Genomic DNA, 25,578 nt, shown 5'->3' with positions numbered 1-25,578 from the left:
GGGCACAAGTCACATCTCACACCAGCGTTGCATGAACATATTCCACACAGCTAAATTCTTCCACTCAACAGCTACCCTCCACCACGTTTTCATGTTTAGATAAAGTGCACGCTTCTTCACCAACAGTTCCCTTCTGTTTATCAGTTATTGGTGAAATGACAACACTAACTTGAAGGCAAGAGTCCCGGGCAGTTCATTCATTGCCCAGCCCAGTGCCATGGAGCCTGATTCCACATACACCTGAGCAGAACCCCTCCAAACACACCAATGGGTACTCACATCATCTTGACTCCTTCCCTATCTGCATGATTAATCTCTGCCAACACTGCACTCATGTCAAGGTTTTTGGTCATTTCTTCTAAAGCGTTTTCAGGAATCATATCTATTAAAAGAGAAAAAAGTTAGACCTGAACAACTGCAATTCCCTTCCATCCTAAGAAGAAGAATAAAAACCCACAGGCTTTGTGATGAAAAACTCTTGTGCCACTCAGAGCAGGCAGAGCACCATATTTCTTCAGGCTCTGCAGCGACCACAGTTCTGTTTCACAAGGCCCTGGTCCCTGCCTGTTAAGACCAGCACAAAGGTCTTGCTTTCCAGAATGTCAGCCGCAGTGACAACTTAGTAAAGCTTTTCATAACACAAGATGCAGCAGCCTGGGACTCCATACTCACGCTGATGCCCAACGATACAGTGAGCAGCTAGTAGCTTTAGTGATGGCACCTCAAACAATGCCTGATGAAAAAGGAGCTCCCGGGCAGTAGGACGCTTGCTAGGGTCCTGTTCTAGACACTTCTGAATGAACTCCTGAAAGACAAAAATTGCACGAGATGGTGTGCAATGCCAAGAGGTCTACATGGGTGCTGAGCCTCCTTCACTCACCCTCTGCAAGGGGTCCTCCAGCAGCTGGATGGCACTGTTAATGGCCTCCTGGGGCACATACGATGACTCTCCATTACCCTGTATTTCCAGTACTGCCATCTGCAAACACAAAAGTAGCATATTAGACTTCACCAAGAAATGCTTACTATACATTGAACAGACCTCATGACCACCACTGCCAAGTGTGAGATCTTAACAGCCAAGGTGGGGTTTTTTTGTGCTATTTAAGGTCACAGTTTGTAGAGGCAGAGAGAGAATAACTGTTTTATTATGATAGCTTGTTTCTAGCACCTTAACAGATCGCCAGAGAGGCCTGAAAACTATGCCAGCATCACCTTAGACAGCTAGTATCTCTATTTTGAATCTCATAATCCATTGGCCTACACTTGTTTGATAATTACCATCCTCTAATGAAGCAGTAGCTGGATCACTGACAGAATCTGACAGTGTCCCTCCTAGCGGTATGAATTGCTCTATATTACATGCAGAAAAGCAAGCACACAATGCCACCCAGAACCAGCTCCAACCAACACATACACAAGTTCCAAGCTAGGAAAGGCTGGCAGAAGATCCCAGACAATGTCTGAAGATTCAGCTCCAGTTTACTTTCCTAAAAGTTGTGTGTTTTCACAGGTCTTTTCTTGCTTCACTTATGGGATGCACAGCATAGGTTCAGAATTGTGTGTGTTGGCTCTTGCTGACAATTGTCCCCAGATAACTTATAGTAACTCATATTTCCTAGTCTTGGGCCTACTGATTGCAGGGACAGAAGACTCTACGATTCTGTGAACCAATAAGTTGATAAGACCAGGTACATCAGACTCACACTTGAGAACAACCAAAATCTGCATCAGGTGGGGCCATACAGTAATGGAGTGTCCTCTCCTCCAGATACTACAGAAGAACAAATACTCCCCAGAAGGGGAGTTTTTTTTCCCCCCCCTCTGTACATATTAAGTACATTTTGTAGTAGTGACTGTTCCCACAGCAGGTGGGTCAGTCTCCAGAACTGTCCAATTATTCATTACCCAGAGTAATAAATTACACACCAAAAATTCCAGAAAGAACCACACATTACCAAGTTCTTTACTGCTTAGTAAAGCATTTGGAGAAACCTTGATAGGCATCCCTACAACGCAAATTGCATTTGGCTCAGAGAACAAAATGCACCTGCTACAAAAACCACTCGTGCCCACAGCAACTCCATAGTCATCTCCTTCCCTTGATTTTATTCTCTCTGTCCCATAACCACAGCGTTCCACACTCACCTCCAGGGCACACATCCCAAAGGAATAAATGTCCACAGCAGTGGTAACATTGGCAACTTCTGTAACACAGAAACAATGCTCTGTTATCAGTCTCTCCCTGCACTCAGCAGCAGGACCGCCTCTGTATCAGGCTATGACAATCCTGCAGCCTTCTGTCCCTCCTCTGCTATCAAAAGGCAAAGGAGTTGAAGCAATAAAACAGGCAAATAACACAAAACTGATAATGTGACATCTCTCATGAGACTACAGCTGAAAACAAGATGCACAATAGCCTGGAAGCATTAGTGAGACAGGCCAACAAAACTCAGGCTTGCAGCTGTTGCCACACCATACCTCCATATTCTGGGGCAAAGAAGTGCAGGTTCTTCTGCTCCTCCCGACATGTCTTCACATGGTTATTAATTGTGTCTGGTGCCACTAGAAGAAAGTCATGAATGCTTAGTATACAGGAAACCTTAGCCCATCCCCAACTAGATCCTACAGAATACATGCAACTCCAGGGCCATCTGGCTGCCCAAATGGGCACCACAGTGCAGTTGAGTTGGCCCTCATCACTCCCTTCATCTCAGGTCACTTGCCCTAGAACATTTCTCCATTGCTTCCTTGGCCGCATATTGACTAAGGCAACTTAGCATTAGCTCTCTAAGAAAACCCTGGAGTCCACAACTCACAGCTTCTGCTGAATGACAAGATGAACTGGAAAGAATTTCCCTGTTAAAGTGCAAGTCCTAAAAGCACCCCACTTAGATCAGATTTATAGCATTTGTCACAAGCAACCCGAATATAACAGAATCCCGAGGAACAGCTAGAAATGCCAAGATCACTGCAGTTACAGTCACCACCTTGGGGCTCCAGGAGAGGAAAAAGTCTACCAGGTAATTTTCCCTAACAAGATTCTTCCACGCGTCAACAGGACACTGGTGCCAAAGTGACTCAAGACAAAAGTCAAGCATAGCTGCCGAATGAGACCTGACAGCACAGGCTTTCCAGCAGCCAGCACCTGCACGGCCCCAACCACAAACCACTCAGAGCTGCTGGGAGAGAATGACTCTCAGCCACAAGCACAATGAGCAGGACACAAGAATGGATACGTCCTAAAAGATAAGCCCCTCAGGACAACCACCTTTGAAAAGATTGCAAAAAAAAAAAAAAAGTCTGACAGGGAAAAACACTGAGGTAGTCAGGGAAGACAATCACCATCCCATCTAAAGCTCTACTTCTACCTTAGAACATGCCTAGTCCCACAGACTCAGGACCATCTCCCACTTAGTCAACCTCCTTGACAATTGCAATTAGTTCTGGTCTGCACTGCTACAACGTGGACTTGCCCAGTACATGCCAAACGACAAGGAAGACTCCACGCCGAATGAGACTGAACTTGCGCCCAGCCTCAGAGATGAGCTGAGACAAGAAGGATCTCCCTTAACTCAGTTCAACTTTTGCTGTGTAGCACATACTGAATCATATCTCTTTCAAGCACTGGAAACAGAGCTTGCTCCAATGGCCAATGTCTACTTCCCCAACAAACTGTTCATGGAGAGTTTACTGCTCTTAGTTCTTGTGCTACCCCTGTCTTGGAAGTCCAAGAAGACTACTTCATTCCTAGTGCTTCTCTGTTTACAGATACTACCAGGTCCTCTCAGCCTCACAGCATTAAGCAAAGCAAGCTAAAATCTTCGTCTTCCTCTTAAAACCCCACTCTGCATTTTCCCAATGACGCTGACTGCTCAGATAAGCTCTGCCCAGGACCATGCAAAATCATACTAATTCTCTCTCTACTGGGAACTCTTCTCCAACGTATTTTAACATTACTTGTCAGTGACACGACTGTAAGAAAAGGTAAGGGGGTCAAATTTCCCCCTTGAACAGCCAGGGGAGGCCGGATCCTCTTCAATTCCCAAATGATGAGCTCCGGGCTTTTGTGAAGCTTTGTATTTTATACTACCGAATTACCTACCACTGCAATTAGTCCAGTCATCTAATGTATTCTTGTGTTTCTGGAAGATGTCCTGACCTACCTCAACATCACATGTTCCCCGTATTTCTATTAACAGCCTCAACATTAATGAGATCAGTGACTGTGGAACTCCAACACCCCCCCCCCCACCTCGGTAGGACACTCCTTTTTCAGCTTCTACCCTGTCACCATGCCTCTCGAGCCAGTACCTTACGCTGCATATAGTGCACATCATCCAAGTTTTGTCTAGCATAACAGGCTATTCTATCAGGCCTTCTAAACAGGTTCCCAAACACCCAAAATGGAAAAGACCTGTTAACTTGCTTTTGTCGGTTCAGTTAAGGGCAGTATCTGTCTTAAGTAACCAACTGCTATACAGTGAGAGAAGTCTAGCAACCAGCACTAAGATCTTGCGTGTTGCTGAGCTGCTGCCAGGGCAGCACTGGTGTCTGGTCAAAGCCAGACCACCTAAGAAGGGACAGACATCAAGGCCTACCCTAAGTGCGACACGCTATGTCAACAGTGGCAATGTTGTCAGAATTCAGCACAGAGAATCACAGAATCATTTAGGTGTTCTTGAGACTCTTTACCAATCAAGTCCAACCATCAACCTGATCTACTGAGTCCCATCACTAAGCCACACTCCTTAGCGCCACATCCACACACCTCTTATGTACCTCCAGGGATGAGGACTCCATCACTACCCTGGACAGCCTGTGCCAATGCTTGACCACCCTTTCTGTGAAGAAATTCTTCCTGATAACCAACCTAAACCTCCCCTGGCACAGGCTGAGACTGTTTCCTCACATCCTACCACTTGTTGCCTGAGAAAAGAGACCAACACCATCCTCACCGCAACCCCCTTCAAGTAGCTGTAGGGAATGGTGAGGTCTCCCCTCAGCCCCCTCTTCTCCAAACTAAACAACCTCAGGTCGCTCAGCCACTCCTCCTAAGTCCTGTTTTCCAGTCCCTTCACCAGCTTTATTGCTCTTCTCTGCACTCAGTCAAGCAACTCAATGTCCTTCTTGTCGTGAGGGGCCCAAAACCGAACACAATATTTGAGGTACAGTCTCACCAGTGCAAAGTACAGGGGGCAATCACTTCCTTAGTCCTGCTGGCCACACTATTTCTGATACAAGTGAGGATACCACTGGCCTTCTTGGCCACCTGCACGTACTGCTGGCTAAACATGAGCCAGCAGTCAACCATCACCCCTAAATCCTTTTCTGCTGCGAAACTTTCCAGCCACTCTTCCTCAAGCTTATACCACTGCATGGGGTTGTTATAACCCAAGTGCAGGACCCAGCATTTACCTTTGTTGAATGTCACGCAATTGGACGTGGCCCATTGAGCTAGCCTATACAGGTCCCTTTGCAAAGCCTTCCCACCCTCAAGCAGATAATCGCAGAATCACAGAATTGAAGGGGTTGGAAGAGACCTCGAAAAATCATCGGGTCCAATCCCCCTGCCAAAGCAGGTTCCTTAGAGCAGGCTGCCCAGGTAGGCGTCCAGACGGGCCTTGAATATCTGCAGAGAAGGAGACTCCACAACATCCCTGGGCAGCCTGTTCCATAAGCCATCAAGCGTTGGACCAAAGCTCTCAGAAAGGAAATCTGGGGCAATACTACCCCAGACAACACTTTTCTGCCAAAAACAGAGCAGAATCAAGCCAAGTATAAAGCCATTTATTGCAAAACATTGCAAACAATGTTTTGATTAAGTTCATTTCCCAATATGTCTTGCCTAGATGGAAGAGCCAGTTCACTATCCAGCCATTCTGTCCTTTGCTCCTGGGCCCTATTTAAGAACAAGGAAGAGGCAGGAATCAGTCACAAAAAGGCATTAATAACAGAAACCTTAGCCAATGATGTAACATAGGTACTCCCATACTACAAAAGCAAGTTTCAACGAAATCCTCGTACAACCTGTATTGATAATCATAGAATCATGTAGATTGGAAGAAGAGACCTTCAAAATCATCAAGTCCGACCATCCACCTAACACTACAAGTCCACCGCTAAGCCATGTCCCTAAGCACCACAATAGAAGAGGCATTCCTGGGAACCTGGCTCCACAGCCCAGTATAGTAATGTTTGGAAATTAAAAAAAATAAAATAAAAAATAATTGCTGTCTACACCTCATTTGATAAAATGACTGTCTGCATCAGAGACATATAGACATTCTGCAATGGCACCAGCATTTCTGGAAAAAGCTGTGTCTACACTGTCTGTGGGAACTTTTAAGTTAGACACACAGAAAAGTAGCTCTAAGTCTGCTGTTGTAGGTTATCCAGGGACCTTTCCCCTCTGACGTTTTATTCACTGTGCCTCCAAATTTGCAGAGTTGCACCAGAAGTCCTCAATATGTTTTTCTATCACTGTTGAAGAGACTTGCTCTGGAGCAGGGTTTGATTAGCCACACTGCCTTTTTCCTGTTGTAGCAGTTTATATCACAGCTCTTGTGTGGCTTGGCTGAAAGGCACATGCACCACCTTGCTCTGGTATTGCAAAGCAGAAACAATGCAGCAGTAGAACAATGGCATAAGACTACCAGATTCTTCACAGCATGCTTTAGAGCTAAGCAGAGATGGGCTTGTCACAACTGCACCTGTTCCATTCATCACTGTGACAGCAACAACCCACCAGGAAGTCAACTCTGAACAACTCACACAATCACATTAAAGGACAGGCTGTTCTCTAAGCACTGCTATGCACTGTGATGTTAGAAGCTGGAGCCACAAACTTTGATTTGATCTAGTCTAGTTGTTATTGTATGTCTGTCACCTTAGTACATAAATCACTTAGCAAAGGTGCAGGCTTGAGAGGAGCTCCACCTGAGCAGACAGTTCAAAACAAGACTCATAATTATAAAAGGTAAGAATATACACTTTAGGGTACCTTTGATACAAGCTCTTTGGACTGATTTCCACATTGTTTCTACCTGCCAGCCATTACTATATACAGCAATGACTCTAATTCTGTGAAGAATCAGATACATGAAGGCTAGGGACAATTATGTTAAGGAAGACAAACAATAAAGGTCAAAAAGGAAAGTCAGATCACAACATTAACAACAAGCATGCCTTTCTCAGCCACAGAGAAGGGGAAGACAGCAAAGGGCAGAGTACAAGTACCACACAAGTGATCAGTCTGGTAGGGAAGTAGTGAAGATAAAATGGATTTTAAGAGAAGGATTCAGCCAAATACGGTATCTGTGCAGGGCAGATGATAAGAAGAGACGTGAAGTGCAGTAGAAAGTAGGACAAGCAACTTGCCTTTGGCAAGCTGAGCTCAATCTGACAAGAAAAAGCATAAAGAAGAAGAAACATTGCTATAGGAACACAGAGTTTGCTAGACTTCCCAAACCCTCAAGGACATGCTAATGCGAAGAGGTCACCAGGGTAAATAGACAACTCATCAGAAAGTGAGTCATTAGGAGTGTCAGCCAAGAACTCACTTGGTGGTATTATTTCCCAGCTGTCACCAACAGCAAGTTTTAGCAGAGATGCTCAATCTCACAGTGACTTGCCTTTTCAAACACTTCATGCTGCAGAAGACATTTTCTTCTTGTCATGCATGCAATTCACTCACCTTTGTTTTGCATTCACCATTTCCTCCTTGCAAATAGGAAAGAATCTGCTCAGTAGACTTTCATTTCCTCTCAAAAAATTCAAGGGTTGAAGTAGCCACTGACCCACTCAACTGTCTCTAGCAAATGCCTAAGCATTCCCTGAAGCAGGAATATATTACTCCACTCTTACAGTAAAGTGCTCGAGTACACTATACTCCAGATTTTTCAGCAGGCTTAGAAAGCAGAGGAAAACAAGATGACATCCAGAAGGGTCAACAACTAACCTTTAAGATTAGTCAGAGAAGCTTGCTATGCAATCCAGCACCAGGGAATGATTAGCCACCTTACCTTCACTGCACTGCACCAGCATCACAGGGACCCAAAATGTTCAACTGAATGCAAGACCATCTGTTTGCAACTATATAGCGATGGCCACAGGGCCAGGATAGGTATTAGAACACATTATAATCTCCTGCGCTCATACACTCAAGTCATTTTTACTGCTGCAGAAGGCTACAAGACTGCACAATAACAAGATACTTCACAGTTCACTTCAGTGGAACACTAAGATGACAAATGCACTCTTAGGGAGGGCACAACCTAGAAAATAGGCAACTGTGAAGTTATTGAAAAGAAAAAGAAGCATACAGCTATTAAGCATGGAATCAAATAAGAAAAGCAGTGACAAATTTAAGTTGATCACAGAATGCAAGCATCCTATAGCCCCTGCAGATCTACATCAGGGATCTTAAAGTGTTTACAAACTTATTTGCTACACTAAATCACCAGAAGCAGAAGGGGTTTGTTTTTGTTTTTTACAACAGCTGAATATCTATTGAGATGAAGGGGCAAAGATGTTTAGTATATGAAAAGTTCACTACATATAGTTACCAGTGCCACAGAACAGCCCCACAACTGCCCACATCTACGTTCATTCTTATCATATCCATGCTTCTGAATAGAGTAACTATCTCTGCCTGAAAGATGCCCCGTGTTATTACTTCAGAGAAATTACTGCTGAAGTAAAAACAGTGGTACACGCAAGAAAGAGTCGCTACCATACAGAAGTTCACAGATTTTGAGAGAGGTATCCTTCTTCACAGAAATTAATATAAAATCATAGAATCATGGATTGTTTGAGGTTGGGACGGACCTCTGAAGATTATCTGATCCAATCCCCTGCTCAAGCAGAGCCACCCAGAGCAGGGTGCCCAGGACCTCGCCCAGGCAGAATATCTCCAAGACCTCTCTGGGTAGTCTGTGCCAGTGGCTCTGCCACCTGCACGTCAAAGAAGTACTTCCTGATGTTCAGAGGGAACATCCTGTGTTCTATTTTGTGCCCAGTGCCTCCTCTGCCACTGAGTTTCACTCATGCTTTCTGCATCCTCCCTCCAGGTATTATACACACTGATGAGACCAAGGTAAGACAAAGCCTTTAAAAAAAATAATAATGTAAGCTGCATACCACTTTGAACCTTCTGGGTAATAAAAACTTAATTCAAAACTATTTATTTCCCAGATCTCATCCCCAGAAGTACATGTAATCAGAGACAAACCTTTTCCCCTGCTTATGAAAGTCCGGCTTAGTTTAGCCAAGTTTCTATGTAATTGGAAACGTTTGGCTTGGTAGAGGATGCACTTGACCCTACACATAAAACTGCATGGCTAGAAGCTAGCACTACATAAAGTCAAGTTTAATCTTCCTAAGAGGATGCAGCCACTGGTGAAAAAAATCCTGTTGATTTTTATGATAGATTTTCCTGTGTCTACTCTTTTCTTTAAATCATGCCCGCTTTAGTTCAAAAAAAAAAAAAAAAAAAGTCAGATCCAAGATATCCAACTAAACCCTATTTGATTTCTGCATAGCCTCCTAAGTATCTCAGGTATCTGTTAAGGGTGTGAATAACAAGTCTTTAAACATCAGGTAACAAAATCCAAAAAATTAAAGTAATGGCTAAAATAATCTTGTTTATGAAAACATATCACACTCAACCTCATTAATTCGATGCTCAAGAGAAAGAGCAGCCCTATACCCTATATTTAGGAGTGTTTTCAAACCCAAATCACTGTTCGAAATCCAAGGATTAAGCAACCTCCAGCTCTCATATGAACAGTACATAATGATAGTATAATACAGTTAAAACTAAATCCTGAGAAACCAGACAAGAAAGCTCTGTAAGTTATCTGATGCTGTTTCAGCACAAATGAGATACCACACCATTTCCTTACACCTGAAGACCACTGACTGAGGCTCTTTCCTTACCTTGCTAGCATAAGGGTATTTTGCCCTGCTCATGGTGGTGACTTGTTTTAGAGAAACTGCTTGGCAGTTTTATGCCACGTTGCCATCTGCATGGTTGAACCCATGCTGAAGTTCTGGCTCAACCACATTCTCACTCTTTGGGCGCGTTCCAGGATCATTCTACTGCTTGTGTGCCACCTCACCTCACCAAGGCAGCCTGCTGCATAGCATAAAACTGCCACAGACCGATTTGCCTAGCTGGCAACACTCTGGTAAGCAATCGATCCTCAAAGAAGTCTGCCCTCCTAAGACTGCAAACCCAGATTACATGAACTTCCCCCTCAACTATTTAAAATTGCAGATTTCGTTTTCTGAAAGCATCTACTCTTCTGATGATGCAGAGCAATGCACCGCATCTTCCTCCTGCAAACACTAAGAAGGCAGAAAGGCCATTTTTGACAGGTCCTTCCCTTTCACCACTGCCAACTGACAGTTGGTAGGCACCCAACCCTTCAGTAGAAAAAAGCTCTAACTATTGAGAACAACCCTAACAGCATTTTTTTTAATTTTTATTTTAATTTAAATGCAGACTTGTATTTAACATGATTAAAAATTGCAGCACTCAAATCCTTCTCTAGCCTCCACAGCCCAACAAAGATAAGCCCAACACCCTCCTCACATGCCCAAGTTTCCCCCCAAAAAAGAGCTTTGTCTGGGGAGGCATAAGTAGTGAACCTCACACTGCAATCAGCGACTCATTTAGGTGGGAGATCTCTCTGGCCATCAGAAGCCAGATGTATTTCACTGAAACGTCAATCTCAAAAACAAATCATCTAAGAAGTTAAAACTACAAGCAAGCAATTAAATGTCCAAGCACAAAGCAAAGGCTAGTCCAGGTTTGGTGCTCAGCCAAGCCTAGCAAAGTCGTAGCAGGAAAGAGCCTAATGTTCATGACAAGTTCAACTGGGAAGAGCTCAGAAGAACGCATCTGATTGGCTTGACATGCAGGAGCCAGCATGCACTGGGGTCCATTGACTAGCACACTAAGAACAAGGAGAAGAAGAGAACTAACAACCAGGGGACTTCACAAAGGGCAGTGCTCCCTCTCTGTAAGGCTTTGGATGAGAAGAATGGCTTTCATTCCAGCACAGAACAAAAAGGTCTCAAAGCAGGATACACCTACGCTGAACGGTTTTACATACCAGCCTTATAGCAAGGGAACACTGTAAAAATAAATTTTGTGTGTGCGTATGCACGCATGTGTATTGCAAATATATATATATACATATATATACACACATACATATATATATATATATATATATACACACACAAAAAAAAATGTACATTACATATATAGTGGTAGTCACATCACAGGAGCGGAGAAGTTTGCTCACCATTAGCAAATATCCTATGAAAGACTGTTGGTAACAGAGCAGCCCGTAAGCGGGAAGTAAAACAAGATAGAAGTCAATGAGTTGATGAAACAGCAAGCACGTAACATTCATACAGACAGCTAGGTCAGAATCATTGCAAAACACAGACAAGACTGCGAATCTGGCCCAGCCACCAGCCACCTTTTAAAATAAATTTAACTAAGGAATGTTAGCGTTTCAAATTGAGACCCAAACCAGGCAAGGGAGAAGACACCTCTGATCAAGTAGAAAATTAGAGCTGAGTAAGACAAAGAAACTGGAAGTTCTGTTGTTTCTTTGAGTGATCCACAGTCCCTCAGAACCTCTTTCGGCAGACATCTACCTCTCTCTAACACTCTATCAGCTTCTCCTCTGCATGGATCTTTGCAGCTGAACCTATACTTACATACCTGGCCACATAATTTAATAGCAGAGTTAATACCAAGTAAAACCCAGTCTCCTGGCACCCTGGACTGGAACTGAAGGGAGGCTTTGGACTGATTGCAATTAAATATGTAGTGAATCCTAGAAGGTCAGGTAGGCTGAAGACAGGAAAGTATTTGCATCAGTCGAATGCCTGAGGGCGCTATTTGGAAATACACTAGCATAACACAAAACCACAAAACTTCCCTGTGTTCTACTGGAAATCTCACACTGCACATGCTAACATGGCATGCACGTGCCTCACATCCATGTCTCGGGGAAACAAGAAGCCATTATAAAACTCTCCAGTTTGCAGACTCAGTTCCGTTGAAGTACTCCAAGAGTTGCTTAAAAGGACTTTTAATTAAAACCCATCACACCTCCTTCCACCTGTTACTGATTCTTAAACTCCCAGCAATAATTACAAGAAACATTGCCCAACATCGGCTGAACATAGCAAATAGCAGCAAACATCCCATCTAAACAGGTTGTTCCTTTGCACTCAGAATGCCTTTGACCTGCCACAATGAATCATCTTGCAACATGCTCCCTTCACAACTCCAACTGCTAGACAATGCAGATATGCACAGATGCAACATGGTCTTGCATGTAGATCTTGTGGAAGGGTACATAGAAAACAACACCTCTCTCACATGGAATATTTTCATCTGATCGCAACTCCAGAAAGCATTCCTATCTCCACGAACACCAGTGTTAGTGCAAGTCTAAGAGTTTTAAGTCTTCCCCATCCTCACCAGAAGTTCTCCAAGGCACCTTGCTCATTTGACACTTTCTCCTCAAATCTACTAGCCCTGCACTTCAGGCCACTGAAAAAAAAAGAAGTTAACAAATGGATGGCTTTTGTATTGTTGAGCAGTATGAGACATCCTTCCTCTTTCCCACTCCCTTTTTCTTCCACAGATGACCCCCACCATTTAAGATTTCAGCCCTGTCCCCAAAACTCAATGGAATAGCAACACCTTACGACTAAATTAATCATTTTGCAACACACAAGTGGCCCTAGAAAAAAATGCTAATACAGAATTGCATGCAGAACAAGAAACACATAGTGGTCAGTCCTGCTAGTACATGTGCTTCTGCAACCTAAAGTGCCAGCAAGAAGTGACAAGCAAAAGGGCTGCTCTAGCACCTAAAGAGGTGCTACAGGAACAAATAAGTACAAGCCATTTCTAATGCAACACAACTCACAGGCACTACTCTTCTAGTACCTCTTCACCTAGCAGAAGGAAGAATATTTTGTGGGATACACTAGCAGCTTCCTTTCACCAGATTTCTGCCCCAAATTCAGCAAGTATACTGTCTTGCTTAAAGCAGAGGGAAGGAAAGTTTTCGAGGAACACAGTGCTGAACAGCACTAAGGACGGAGACAGTATTAAAGTGAAGATCATAATGTACTGAATCATTGTTACCCTTAAATCCATAAGAATGATTCCCCCACTTTTTAAATACACACAGGAAATTGTTCAAGTATCAGCCAGCTCTGAGAAATAATTACATGCAGCAATAAATATGGGCCTAACATTGTCACCGATCTCAAAGCAACTCTCTCTCTAAGACCTGAGCGTGACAATAGCCTGTCTGGCTACTGCACAGTCAGCAGTGCTAGAGAATTGCAAGAATCTGATGACGCAGTTGAACAGTTTTGACTTGCCTAGTTGGGTGGGTAATACAGGAATAAGAATGCATTCTGCAATATTGGCAACTGTAATTACAGCCTGTGCTGGAACCACAGGTATTATGTTTTGAGGATTCTTTTTCTGATCATAAGTCCACTTGTGCTCACTTCCTTTAAAAAAAATCAGAAAGGATAAGAATCTCCTAGATAAATCACTTCACTTCTGAACACAAGATGAGCAAGGCAGTCCACAACTGTGGAGTTGTACCAGTTTGGGCTGGGACAGAGTTAATTTTCATCATAAAAACTTCTGCATGCTATGGTTTTGATTTGTGACCAAACCAGTGTTGATAACACACCAGTGTTCTAGCTACTGCTGAACAGCGCTAACATAGTGTCAAGGCGTTTTCTGTTTCTCACACTACCCCACCAGTGAGTAGGCTGGGGGTACATAAGAAGTTGGGGTGGGCACAGCTGGGACAGCTGACCCCAACTGATAAAAGGGATATTCCATATCATATGACACCTTTCTGAGCAATTAAAGCTGGGGGAAGAAAGAGGAGTGGGGGGACGTCCAGATCTACAGCATTTGTCTTCCCAAGCAACTGTTACCTGTGACGAAGCCTTGCTTTCCCACAAACAGCTAAACATCTGCCTGCCGACAGATAGCGAGTAAATTCCTTATTTTGCTTTGCTGATGTGTGCAGCTTTTGCTTTATTTAAACTGTTTATATCAACCAATGAGTTTTCTTAATTTCACCCTTCCAATTCTCTTCTGCATCCCACTTAGGGTGAGTGAGCGAATAGCTGCATGGGGCTCAGCTGCCTACGGGGTTTAACCCACAACAGGAGTAAAAGAGCAACTGGAATTGAGCACTGCTCCTGCACAGTCACACTCCTAGAATTTCCCTTCCTCAGGGCTACCAAGAAGTCTTGCTGAGGATACAGCTGTTATAATGCACAGACACCCACTACTCCTTGAAAGAGGCACATCAGTCCAACTGCCTCTGTTCTTTCCACCATGCCTAATAGATGCAAAGATCTATAAGATGGGAGGGAGTAGGCAAACGTGTAACTGCTGAGGCAACTGTCTGCGATCCACACTCAATGAACCACCTTTCTAGACAGTCTCTTAATGACACCACTGAGAGTCTGAATGCTCATGAGAATGCCATGTTTGCTGATCTGCAGAACTACTCTCTGGTAAAAAGCCACGGCTCTAGATACCAGCTTGAAGTGGTTTACTTTTATAAAGCGTCGGCTATCAGTCAGAAAGATTCCAGCTGTATAATACTTTTAAACTCAACTAGAAAGGGAAGGATCTCTTATGTACTTCCTGAGTAGAGCCTACAACAGACTTCCCATAAATGACCTGAATTGGATGCCAGGGAACCAGCTATGTTTGCCAGCAGACAGGTATCAGATACGTGCAACTCTTGAAAACTCCTCCCACCTGGACAACTTTGGAAAAAAAAAAAAGATCAAGTGAACCCTGTGATATCATCAGCCTGTATGAAGAACAAGATGTCACCAAGTTCACAGGCAGGTGATTAATCCTTCTGCCATGACCCACACTCCCTGGATACAAGCATATATCAGAAGGTTGTTATAGAGAACAGAGACCCCAACTCCGGAACAAGACAGAGTAAGAGTCTTTTGATTGAAAGAAAAACTACAGAGTTCCACAGTTTATGAAGAGAGACTACTTTTAAATGACAGGTGAAGCAGAGCATTATTTCCTGTACACTGTCTACATTAAAACCAAGAATTCACACAGATGAAATCCTACAGGATGGCCAGTGCACACTCCTCAGCTTTGAGGATACTTGCAGTAGAGCTGGACAACTGATAGCTGTCACTTGAAAGGGTACATCAAGGTACCAGAGAATGCATCCAGAACTGCAAACATTCCTAAAGATATAACAGCAACAGATGAGGAAAAAAAATAAAACAGACTAAGCAAGGAGGCACTGCATCTCTAGAAACAAATACTTCCTACTTCTGAAATAAAGTATTTCAGCACAAGCAGCTGCCTGAACAGGGCATGTCTTTGCTAAACAGGCACAACAGCAGCTAGCATCCTGAAGTCCAAGCTAAAATGAGTGATGCTAGATGAGGATGCCAAGACTAGTGGCTTGCTGAAGCCAGAGTCTATAACCTTCATACACTTGTTGGTAAAAGAAACACTCATGTGGCCTCAGTGGACACAGCTCTCCAGACAGCTCTCAAAGCTTCACAACGCTGACAGGCAAACTTCATGTGTATTAACATTGGGGGGGGGGGGGGGGAGGGGGGGAATAAGGAAAAAAAAAAAAAGGGCAGAGCATCCATGAATCCAAGGATAAGAAGGATAACGTGCATGCAAAACTTGAAAGTTGCAGCACCTTTTCTCTGGTCAGTCCCCTGAGATCAAAAAGGTATGGGCTGACATGGAAAACAATATTCAGTAACAGTCCTTCCTGTGCCTAAAGGCGGTCCAGGAGTGTATTCTATTGCAAATCTCTGGCCCAAATGATGCAGAGGTGGAGGAGCATATGCATACATGCCTACTATGCCAGGTAGCCTCGAAAGGGTTAGATGTCCTGTTCTAGTTGAGCAGTTTGCCTCAAAGAGGAAGGGACACCTCCAGTAAGCCTTACCTGACCCAATTTTGATCAATCCGTTGTGCTGAATAAAGATGGTATCGCAGGTCAGATTGCCATGGATGATTGGAGGATCACAGGAGTGGAGGTAGCTAGAGATTCAGAACAGAGCACTGGTCAGGGGACTACCCCAGGCTGAAGCAGGAATCCCTCCCTTCATCCCTTCCTTGAGATACATCAGAACATCATCATGAGAAGAGAACGAGAGGGCAAAGGGTGCATTCCAGGGATTTACAATAGCAGGGAGGTACAAATTCAGTGACTGTACATCAACCTCTAGCCTAGTATAGAATAATGAAAATTAAGCAATTGTCTCTTACTAACAACCTCCAGAATTGGCAGAGGGAAAGGAAAGAAAGCTTCTTCTGACCATTCTGACCAGTTCTTACAAAACCCAGGGTACCAGATCTGCATCATACACCTCAATACTGCTAGATGGGAGTTAAACAGGTTATTTTTTTATTATTAAATTTATTTATTATTATAACAGGTATTAAAATACCAAAAGAACAGAACCTTATTCTGTCTCTAATCATAGGATATCAAAAACGGTGTTCAGTGGTGCACAAACATGATCGGTCATGTTTTCTAGCATGCACAATTAAAACTTTTCAGCGTTGGGGCCCCAGGTACAGTTTGAGGTTGGTTTTGCATTTCACTCTGCTTTGTTTTATTTTAGCAGCCAGCACAAATAAAGACTGTCAGCTCTCAAAAGCTTATTAGAACACCATATATCCCTCAGCAGCTATACTTAGCTAAACGGCAACAGAATTTTGTCTATGGAGTGCAAGTCTTGCTCTGACATCTGGGTTATTGTTTTTCCAAGGCTGTTATTAGCCACACCATCTCTGGCTCAGGGAGGGAAGTGTCTTTAAGACAAAAACAAAAGAACTCCAGATTCTGTTCAACTGGATTGTGCTAAGAAGGCTGCAGATGATCTGCATCATCAAGAAATGTACAAATTCATATATACTCCTATTAATATCACCACAATAATTATGAATACATCACATGCTACAGGGCTGCAGCCTACCAAGATTAAGAAAATTTTCCATGCTCCAGTCATATGGAATTTGATTTCTTTGATACTTCTTTGCAACATCCTCTTGGCCATGGTTAGAGCCAGGTTATAAAACTGGATCTGGATACACGGGAAAGCTCCCTGAAGCTTATCCTGTACAGTCACTATCATACCGGTCACAACCATTGGGATCCAAACCCTACATTGCACCAGTTTCTTTACTGTAGAGGCTTCAGTATTGTTTAACTGAAGAGTCTGGGATTGTTGTATAAAGTGCAGCTGACACTCTACAGACTACAACTGGGGTAAGATTCAGGCTGGATGACTGAAAGTGCTCTCCATGCTCTGTTCCATGAAGTTTGCTAACATTTAGCAGCATGTATACAGACAGCTTTTACTATTCTAGCACAAGAAATGCTATGCTTAAACAAATGGCTAGATCTCAAGATCAGTAACTTACATACCTGAGAGCAGAGAGGATCTGGGTACACCATCGCTTCCAGGCCTACAGACACAGGAGCAAAAAGGATAAAAATCATTCAAGGAAGAGGAACTAATCCATACTTATGTGATTCAAAGCTCATTCAAATGATGGAACCAGTGTATCTTAGCTTATATCCAGTACAGGTGTGCAAGTAAGAACTTTATGAAATCAGTACTCTTGGGCTCTGTTTAGTTTTTACATTTTTGACAGGGGTCACAAATCATGCCTCCTCCCTCCTAACTCCTCTTATGCATAGAACCCTTCCCTCTTTCCTGCATGCATACACAGAACAGGAGAAGTTATCACAACATACATATGAAGCTGCAGAACTACAGGAAACAAAGAAAGCAACACAGAACTGGTATCTCAGAAAACCTGCAACTAAACCGGCTTACAGTAACAAGAAAAAATTTCAGACACATTATCACCAGCTTTTCTTCTCATTAGGATCCTCTGCTCAGAGACCTTTCCAGAGGCTGAAGATGCTAAGTGAAAATAGGCACATAGGAAAAAAGAGTTACCTTTTCATTCATAGTTTTGTGGTTTTTCTTTGTCTTCTTCAGGAACTGTTTCAGGCTCCCTGAGGACATATATTCAGTGATGAAGATCACCTGTGGGACAGTATGAAGTATTACCTTCTGCTTCACTAATTACCCACAGGATATACAACTAGAAAACCCAACAGGCTGCTTGCTTTACTTACCCTGGCCTTATTCTCCTTCACATCAGCCCAGTATTTGTGAAACTTTACAATGTTCAGATGTTCCAGTTGAATTAAGTTGTCAAACACTGCTTTAACTTTCTCCTACAACATCAGAAAGTCAAAGCTATGTTACATCAAAGACCACATCAGCCCACACTTTACTTGCTTCTGAGGTCTGGGTCCCCTTAAACAACACAATACACTTCAAGCTCCTATGCCAAGAAAAATCAGCATCTGATTTCATCTTATACTGCATTGTTTGAACACCAAGACTCAACCAACACAAAAGCCTCTAGACATAGTACAGCAACAGTTTTCAGTCACATTTTCTGCAGAAATCAGGCTTCATTTTTGCTATGTTTAAGAAAGTAGGGAAGAGTTATAGACCCAGCCAATAACCCACATGAATCAGTATCTATAATTACACCCTAATGCAAGGCCTGTCACCCTGGTGCAATGTGTTTTTACTGTAGAGGTGATAGATCACTGGAATAGGTTGACAAGAAAGGTAGTTGAGTTTCCCTCCTTGGAAATCTTCAAAAGCCATATGGACATGGCCCTGGGTAACCTGCTCTAAGCACCCCTGTTTGAACAGGGGAGGTTAGACCAGATGAACTCCAGAGGTCGCTTCCAACCTGAATGATTCTGTGGTGTTTCCCACATCTCGTTGGGAAACACGTCAACATACCTCCTGAAGCTTAAAGTTCTTCCGCTCAGAAAACTGAACCTCATTCCAAACCACTTCCACACCTTCCTCTGTATCCATGGCCAGGTAGGCACTATCGATCCCCGGGACATTGCGTTGATTCACCTGTATGGGAAGGATGGAAACAGGTATGAGATCTAAGCTAGAAAGACTAGATCATTACTATGCACCCTTTATTTCAGTATTATGAATGTTGTTCATCAGCTTTTAACTAAATGAGCATTCCAGGACAGGATTGTCCATGGGCACTTCAGGAATGGGACATACCCAAAGATAAGCATGATCTAGGCCTCATATGCAGCCAGTCTGGTGAAAGCCTCCTTTTGGCTACAATATGTTAATTTATGTTTTATTTCTGTATTTCATTTTACCACCAAAAAAACAAAAATCCAATTCTCCATCAGCTGGCCACATACCTAGAATAGCTTCACGTTCGACTGATCCAATTCTCCCTTTGAAGTAAACGTCAATACAGAGATTTGCCTAGCATTCCAGACTCACCTTCTACATATATTACCTCCTTGAAGCTTTGGCCATCTCACAGATTTTCCTATTAATATTGTCTTACCTTTTCTTCCTTCACTTCCTTCACCCCATCAGCATCCCACATTCGCTGAAAAATTCTCACCATACACAAGGGCTTCCTCAAAAATTCCTTTCCTCTTGGCAGCTGCTTTCACGTGACCAAAGGTACTCAGTTTCAGCTACAGTATTACATTAACGATGAATTGATGCAAGTGTTCTGCCATCCACAAAACTTACATGAATAAAGCACTATACTATAGGAAATGACTACTGATAACAAAATACTAATATAAAAAGGAAACAAGTTTCCAATGAACAGTACTTTCAACTTCAGTAGACAGGGTACAGACTCAGTGCACCCAGCTGATCACATTGATACACAAAAATCTAAGGCTTTTTTTTTTTTTATAAAGAAATTCTGATGGAGGACGGGGGTACCAAAAATAACTTGTTGGTCATGCTAACAATAAGCTAAACCTGAGCTCTAAATACAATGTGTGATCAGAAGGACTAACACACCAACAAAACATGTACACATAAGAATTGTGCATGGAAAAAAAGAGTCCATTAAGGTATTAATTTCACTAGTGTACAACACCAACTTTAAAAGTTTGCATTATACACATCTGCTCACTGGATACTTCATCAGTAGCTTGATAATTTAGACAGACCACCAGTCAATTTAGGTTGGGTTTTTTGGAGATCTTCCAAAGGAATCATAACAGACCTAATGATATTCAATTTTCTCAAATTGCAGATGACTTACTGGTGTGATAAATGACTACAAGAACAGTGTAGTTGGAGTGACACAGATTGCTCAGTAAACTGAGCTGTAAATTATTGTGATAAAGACCAGATGTACTTGCATGACACAGATAGGAATAAAGAACACAGACCATAATTACATAAAGACAACCTGAGCTATGGAAAGTAACTGCTGAAAACAAACACAGGAGACAAGCAGTTTAACATGAATGACCCTATTCCCCTCCTAGCCTTTGCCTCCTGTATAACTGAGGGGTGAAAGTTCTAACATTTTATTCAAGGAGATACTCATCATATTTATCATAAGAAAGTGATTTTCTCTACATACACACTGATACTGACATCAGAATAGTAGGTCAGGCCTGTTATGTTCCATCGTTAAAGGCTGTAAGACTGAAGACTATTAAGGATACAACATTAATTCCTTCAATTTTCAGTATGAGAAATCTCTCAGGCATGATGTAGTACAAGAATTCCTAGTACAATTAATAAAGTTGAGTGCCCAAAGGCTTTAACGTCAGAGAAGTTTAAATAAGACCCCAGCCAACAGAAAGCATATAAGTGTTAGTATTGTAGGGACAAGATACAGCCACGACTACCCACACTCAATGCCCATGCATTCCTCTATATTCTCTTCTTTCATCATACTTGCTGTCTGTTCAAAGAGCTTCTGACCTTACAAGGTTACTGAAGCCATCAAGTATTGACAAGTACTTGAAATCTGCCTTGATAAGACAGCCGGCAGATATGGATCTATTATTTATCATAACTTGTCCTATTTCTGGGCAAGCTTACCAAATATAAATAATGTCCATGACTCATAGGCATATTCTAGAGTATCAAACATGACTCAAGACACCAAATCCATATGACAACACTGACGGTAATTGTTAATTCAAGAGGAGATTCAACAGTAGAGTAAGGACAGAAGAGTAAGAGGGGGAAAAAATACAGACAGACACCTGGAAAGGCTAAAGCAAATTCCTCCTTCACTCTGGTTGCCAAATCACTGCTATACATCACTCTCCATGCTCAGCAAAATAGAATCCTAAGTCCTCACAAAAGCATGTTCTGGCATTTGTCCTGTACCTTCCTGACAGTTACGGACAGCTATTGCCTCTAAGCAGCTATCAGTGATTGATGGAAAGCTGCAAGCTTAACATGTCACAATTAGAAGCAATGTTGCAGTTTAGTCCTTGCTTTACCATAACTTCCTGGATGACTTGTCAAGTAACTTGGGACTATTTTAACTTGTTTAATTTTCAGTGGTCTTTTGATCTATCATCTTTGAAAGGTCCTGGAGAACAGGAGAGGTGCCTGAGGACTGGAGGATAGCCAATGTCACTCCGGTCTTCAAGAAGGGCAAGGAGGAGGATCCGGGCAACTACAGGCCAGTCAGTCTCACCTCCATCCCCAGAAAGGCGTTGGAACAGCTTGTTCTGGATGCCATCTCCAAGCAATTGGAAGAGAAGAAGGTTGTGAGGAGTAGTCAGCATGGATTCACCAAGGGGAAGTCGTGCTCGACCAACCTCGTAGCCTTCCATGATGGCATCACCAGCTGGGTAGATGGGGGGAAAGCAGTGGGTGTCATCTACCTTGACTTTAGCAAGGCTTTTGATACTGTCTCCCATGACATCCTGCTAGCGAAGCTGAGGAAGTGTGGGATAGAGGAGTGGACAGTTAGGTGGGTTGAGAACTGGCTGAGCTCAGAGGGTGGTGATCGGTGGCGCAGGGTCATGGTCTGGTCTTGTTCAACATCTTCATCGACGACCTTGATGAGGGAATAGTGTCTGCCCTCAGCAAGTACGCCGACGACACAAAGCTGGGAGGAGTGGCTGACACGCCAGAAGGCTGTGCTGCCATTCAGCGAGACCTGGACAGGCTGGAGAGCTGGGCAGGAAGAAACCAAATGAAGTTTAACAAGAGCAAGTGTAGAGTCCTGCACCTGGGAAGGAAGAACCGCACGTATCAGTACAGGCTGGGGGACGACCTGCTGGAGAGGAGCTCTGCGGAGAAGGACCTGGGGGTCCTGGTGGACAACAGGTTAGCCGTGAGCCAGCTGGTGGCACACTGACAATACTACACCATGAGGTTCTGTTGACTCTCAAGGGAAGAGAGGCCTTGCAGAGGGATCTAGGTAAATTGGAGCAACAGCATGAAATTAACAAGAACAAATACTGAGTTCTGCACTTGGGATGGAATAATACTGGATGTAAGTACAGATGGGGAGATGAGCAGCTGGAAAGCGGTGCCGGTTGACAGCAGGCTCAGTATGAGCCAGGAGTGCACCCTGGCAGCCAAAAGGGGAAACCGTATTCTGGGGTGCACTAAGCACACAATAGCCAGCTGGTCAAAAGAGGTGATTCTCCCAGTGTATTTAGCATTAGTGACGTCTCACCTTGAATACTGTGTGCAGTTCTGGGCACACAATATAAAAAGGATATTAAGATACTTGAATGTGTCCAGAGGAGGGCAATAAAGCTGGTAAAAGGGCTGAAAGGCACATCCTATAAGGAAAGCCTGAGAACTCTCGGTTTGTTATGCTTCGAGAAAGGGAGGTTGAGGGCGATCTCTCATTGCTCTCTACAACTTCCTGAGGAGCGGAAGTGGAGCAGGAGGTGCTCATCGTTCCTCCCTGGTATCTAATGACAGGACACATGGGAATGGCTCAAAGCTACATCAGGGGAGGTTCAGAGCAGGCATTACAAAAACTTCTTTACCAAGGGAGTAGTTAGACACCGGAACAAGCTTCCCAGAGAGGTGGCTGTGCCCCATGCCTGTCCATGTTTAAGAGACATTTGCATACTGCTCTTAATGGTATGTTTTAACTTTGGGTCAGCCCTGAAGTAATCTGACAGTTGAACCTGATGATCTTTGTAAGCCCCTTCCGACTGAAACTATTTTAATTCTTACTTGTGTAGTCCACTCTTCTGCAGCAGAACATCCAGCCTAAAAAGAAGGGACTGCTGCCTCTTCACACATCTCTACAACATCCAGTCAGCCCACACGACTGTACGCTAACCACAGAAGCAAAAAGGTAAGTCCTGTAAATCTGTAGTTTCAGTTGACTTATTCCATTCTCCTCATATTCAGAAGCTTGTTTGACATTTTCTTTGCTGCAGCTTTCCCCGCTGCTTGAGTTGAGTAACGCCATGCTCCCAGAGAGAGAGAGAGAGAGAGAGAGAACGAGAGAGGAGGGCATTCATGCTAACAATACAGGTACCAACAAATATCTGGTCGCTCTAAGCCCTGAGCAGAATTCAGAACTATAACCACAGAGAACAGTGTTGCAGACAAACTGTGTGATTTCACTCTAAGATTGCGCCACAGAGATGTAATTACAAGCTACAATTATCATTTGAAAAGCATAACAGAAGGGCCTATAGCAACTCCCTGGAGAACACAATTTGGCAACCACAAATTCAGAATTTGGGAGGTATAAACTCCAAGTTTCAGCAAACTGCTGTGGAAAAGTATCTGGGTAAGGGCCATTCAAAGGAGAAGTAAGAACCACATCAGTAATCTGAAGACAAGCAACAGAGTGGGGAACTCAGGCAGCCTAATCAATGATGGATTGAACACTGAACCCAAGGACTCCCAAAGCCACAAAGGTGAGTGATTAAGTTGCCACCCCACTAAGGAAAATCCATCTAAGCAATTCAACAGGAGAAACAGCTTCAGCAATATTATGTAAACCAAGTGGAGATGCTGTGTAGAAGAACGCAGTACTTGGAATGTCAGGGATGGGCAATTTGGGATCTAACAGGAGGAATTTGGTACAGTACTTAGGAGATCATAGAATATCCGAGTTGGAAAGGACCCACACGGACCATCGAGTCCAACTCCTGGGACCCCACAAAAAAATAAAAATAAATCAGATCATGCATCAGAGTGTTGTCCAAAGGTTTCTTTAACTCTGGCAGGCTCAGTGGTGTGACCACATCCCTGGGGAGCCTGTTCCAGCGCCTGACCACCCTCTTGGTGAAAAACCTTTTCCTGATATACAGCTTGAACCTGAAATGTTTGAGGGAAGGGCGAAAAATGTGGAAAGAGAGGGTTCAAGATTAATCACTAGCCAAGTCCTGTGCCTGATCACCACCACTTGTGTTCTTTTTATTAATTTTTTAATACTACTTTCTGTGCAAGCATGCTTCCTATTCTCTATGTGCAAGCACAAAGAACTGACAACAGGAAGGCTTTGGTGCTGCTGGTAAACTACACGGAACACGTTTTTTTCCCCTCTAAAGAATTGCTCTCTAAGAATGCAAAGCAAACCCTATGCCTTAGTCACAGACAGCTGGACTGTAAATAGCACTTCTAACCACCCAGGAAAGTTAGAAAAGCAGACAGCTGCTGTAGCTGTGCCTGCTCTCCCACTGAGGCAGCATAAAGACTGAGAAGTGGTGCTGGCTGATGAGGCACTAAGAAAGCTACCAGCTGTCTGTTGCAGTTAGTAAGCAAGAACACAATGGGTCTGTAGACAACAGGCCCAAGACAAAGGCTCAATTCCCTCCACACTCTGCAGTGCCCCTCATCTCATTCAAGCACATATCAAGTGTTTGTTCCTTCCATGAAGCCCCAAATGAGCCAATAAAAAAGTTAAAAGGGTGCACATATTCCCTCTTCTGAGTATGTTCCCAACAGCAAAGTAAAATCATAAGAACTATATCATGGCATTAGTCCTCTCCATCAGCTAAAAATACCTGCACATTGCCAAAGCCTGTCAAGAAGTTGGCAGCCCTCCTCGTACTAGTTTGCTTTAAGTCTCTGCTACCCTTCCACACTCCAGCAGCACAACCCGAAGCTCGGAGCATCTCAAATGCTACCTTTCCACAGAATGGCGCTTCATTTTCCCACATAAAGAAACTCAGATGTATGATAGAAAAAGAAAGACTGATGCTTATATTTTACTACCTCAGTAAGCTTCTTTTCTGTCACAACAGCAGCTGAGAAATCAGACTCGAGCATCACAGAATACAAACACCCAGTCTGCTGGCTTTTCCTCTCCAAGAATCCCATATTCTGGCGCCTTAAAGAAATGTAAATCCAAACGGAAAAGTCGTCAACTGGCTCCATATTAAAAATAGAAAAGTAGAGACTCCAACTAGGAATGAAAAGACAACGGAGATAAAATAAAGATGTAGTAGACTCAGCATCTCATTTCATGTCTTGCTGGGTTCAACTCCTCATAGATCACCGCTTCTTTATTTCATAGAGCTAGCATGGACCAAGAGGGTATGCTTGCCCAAGCATTACAATTCAGCTGTAACACTCAGCCACCAAACTGGGAACCATCCGTCCAAACGCCAACAAGGACGGTTATTAGGAGAAGCAAACTAA

General features: G+C 43.3%; 1 protein-coding gene across 1 annotated transcript in view; it reads right to left on the bottom strand.

The window, feature by feature from the left end:
• NRBP1 (nuclear receptor binding protein 1) overlaps positions 1 to 25,578 on the bottom strand; it is a 41,512-nt gene that overhangs the window by 7,802 nt on the left and 8,132 nt on the right. Inside the window, exons 3-12 of the mRNA XM_080585287.1 lie at positions 18,931 to 19,053; positions 18,243 to 18,344; positions 18,061 to 18,150; positions 17,520 to 17,560; positions 16,032 to 16,126; positions 2,482 to 2,565; positions 2,149 to 2,207; positions 881 to 979; positions 673 to 805; positions 280 to 382 (exon numbers count right to left, since the gene is read on the bottom strand). Of these exons, the coding sequence (XP_080441413.1) occupies positions 280 to 382; positions 673 to 805; positions 881 to 979; positions 2,149 to 2,207; positions 2,482 to 2,565; positions 16,032 to 16,126; positions 17,520 to 17,560; positions 18,061 to 18,150; positions 18,243 to 18,344; positions 18,931 to 19,053 (929 nt within the window). The remainder of the gene's footprint in view (positions 1 to 279; positions 383 to 672; positions 806 to 880; positions 980 to 2,148; positions 2,208 to 2,481; positions 2,566 to 16,031; positions 16,127 to 17,519; positions 17,561 to 18,060; positions 18,151 to 18,242; positions 18,345 to 18,930; positions 19,054 to 25,578) is intronic.

This window comes from Anser brachyrhynchus, assembly GCF_964034855.1.
Source record: "Anser brachyrhynchus genome assembly, chromosome: 3".
NCBI classification, from domain to species: Eukaryota; Metazoa; Chordata; class Aves; order Anseriformes; family Anatidae; genus Anser; species Anser brachyrhynchus.
The sequence above is the reverse complement of the archived record's forward strand: the minus strand, read 5'-3'. Positions and strand labels throughout refer to the sequence as shown.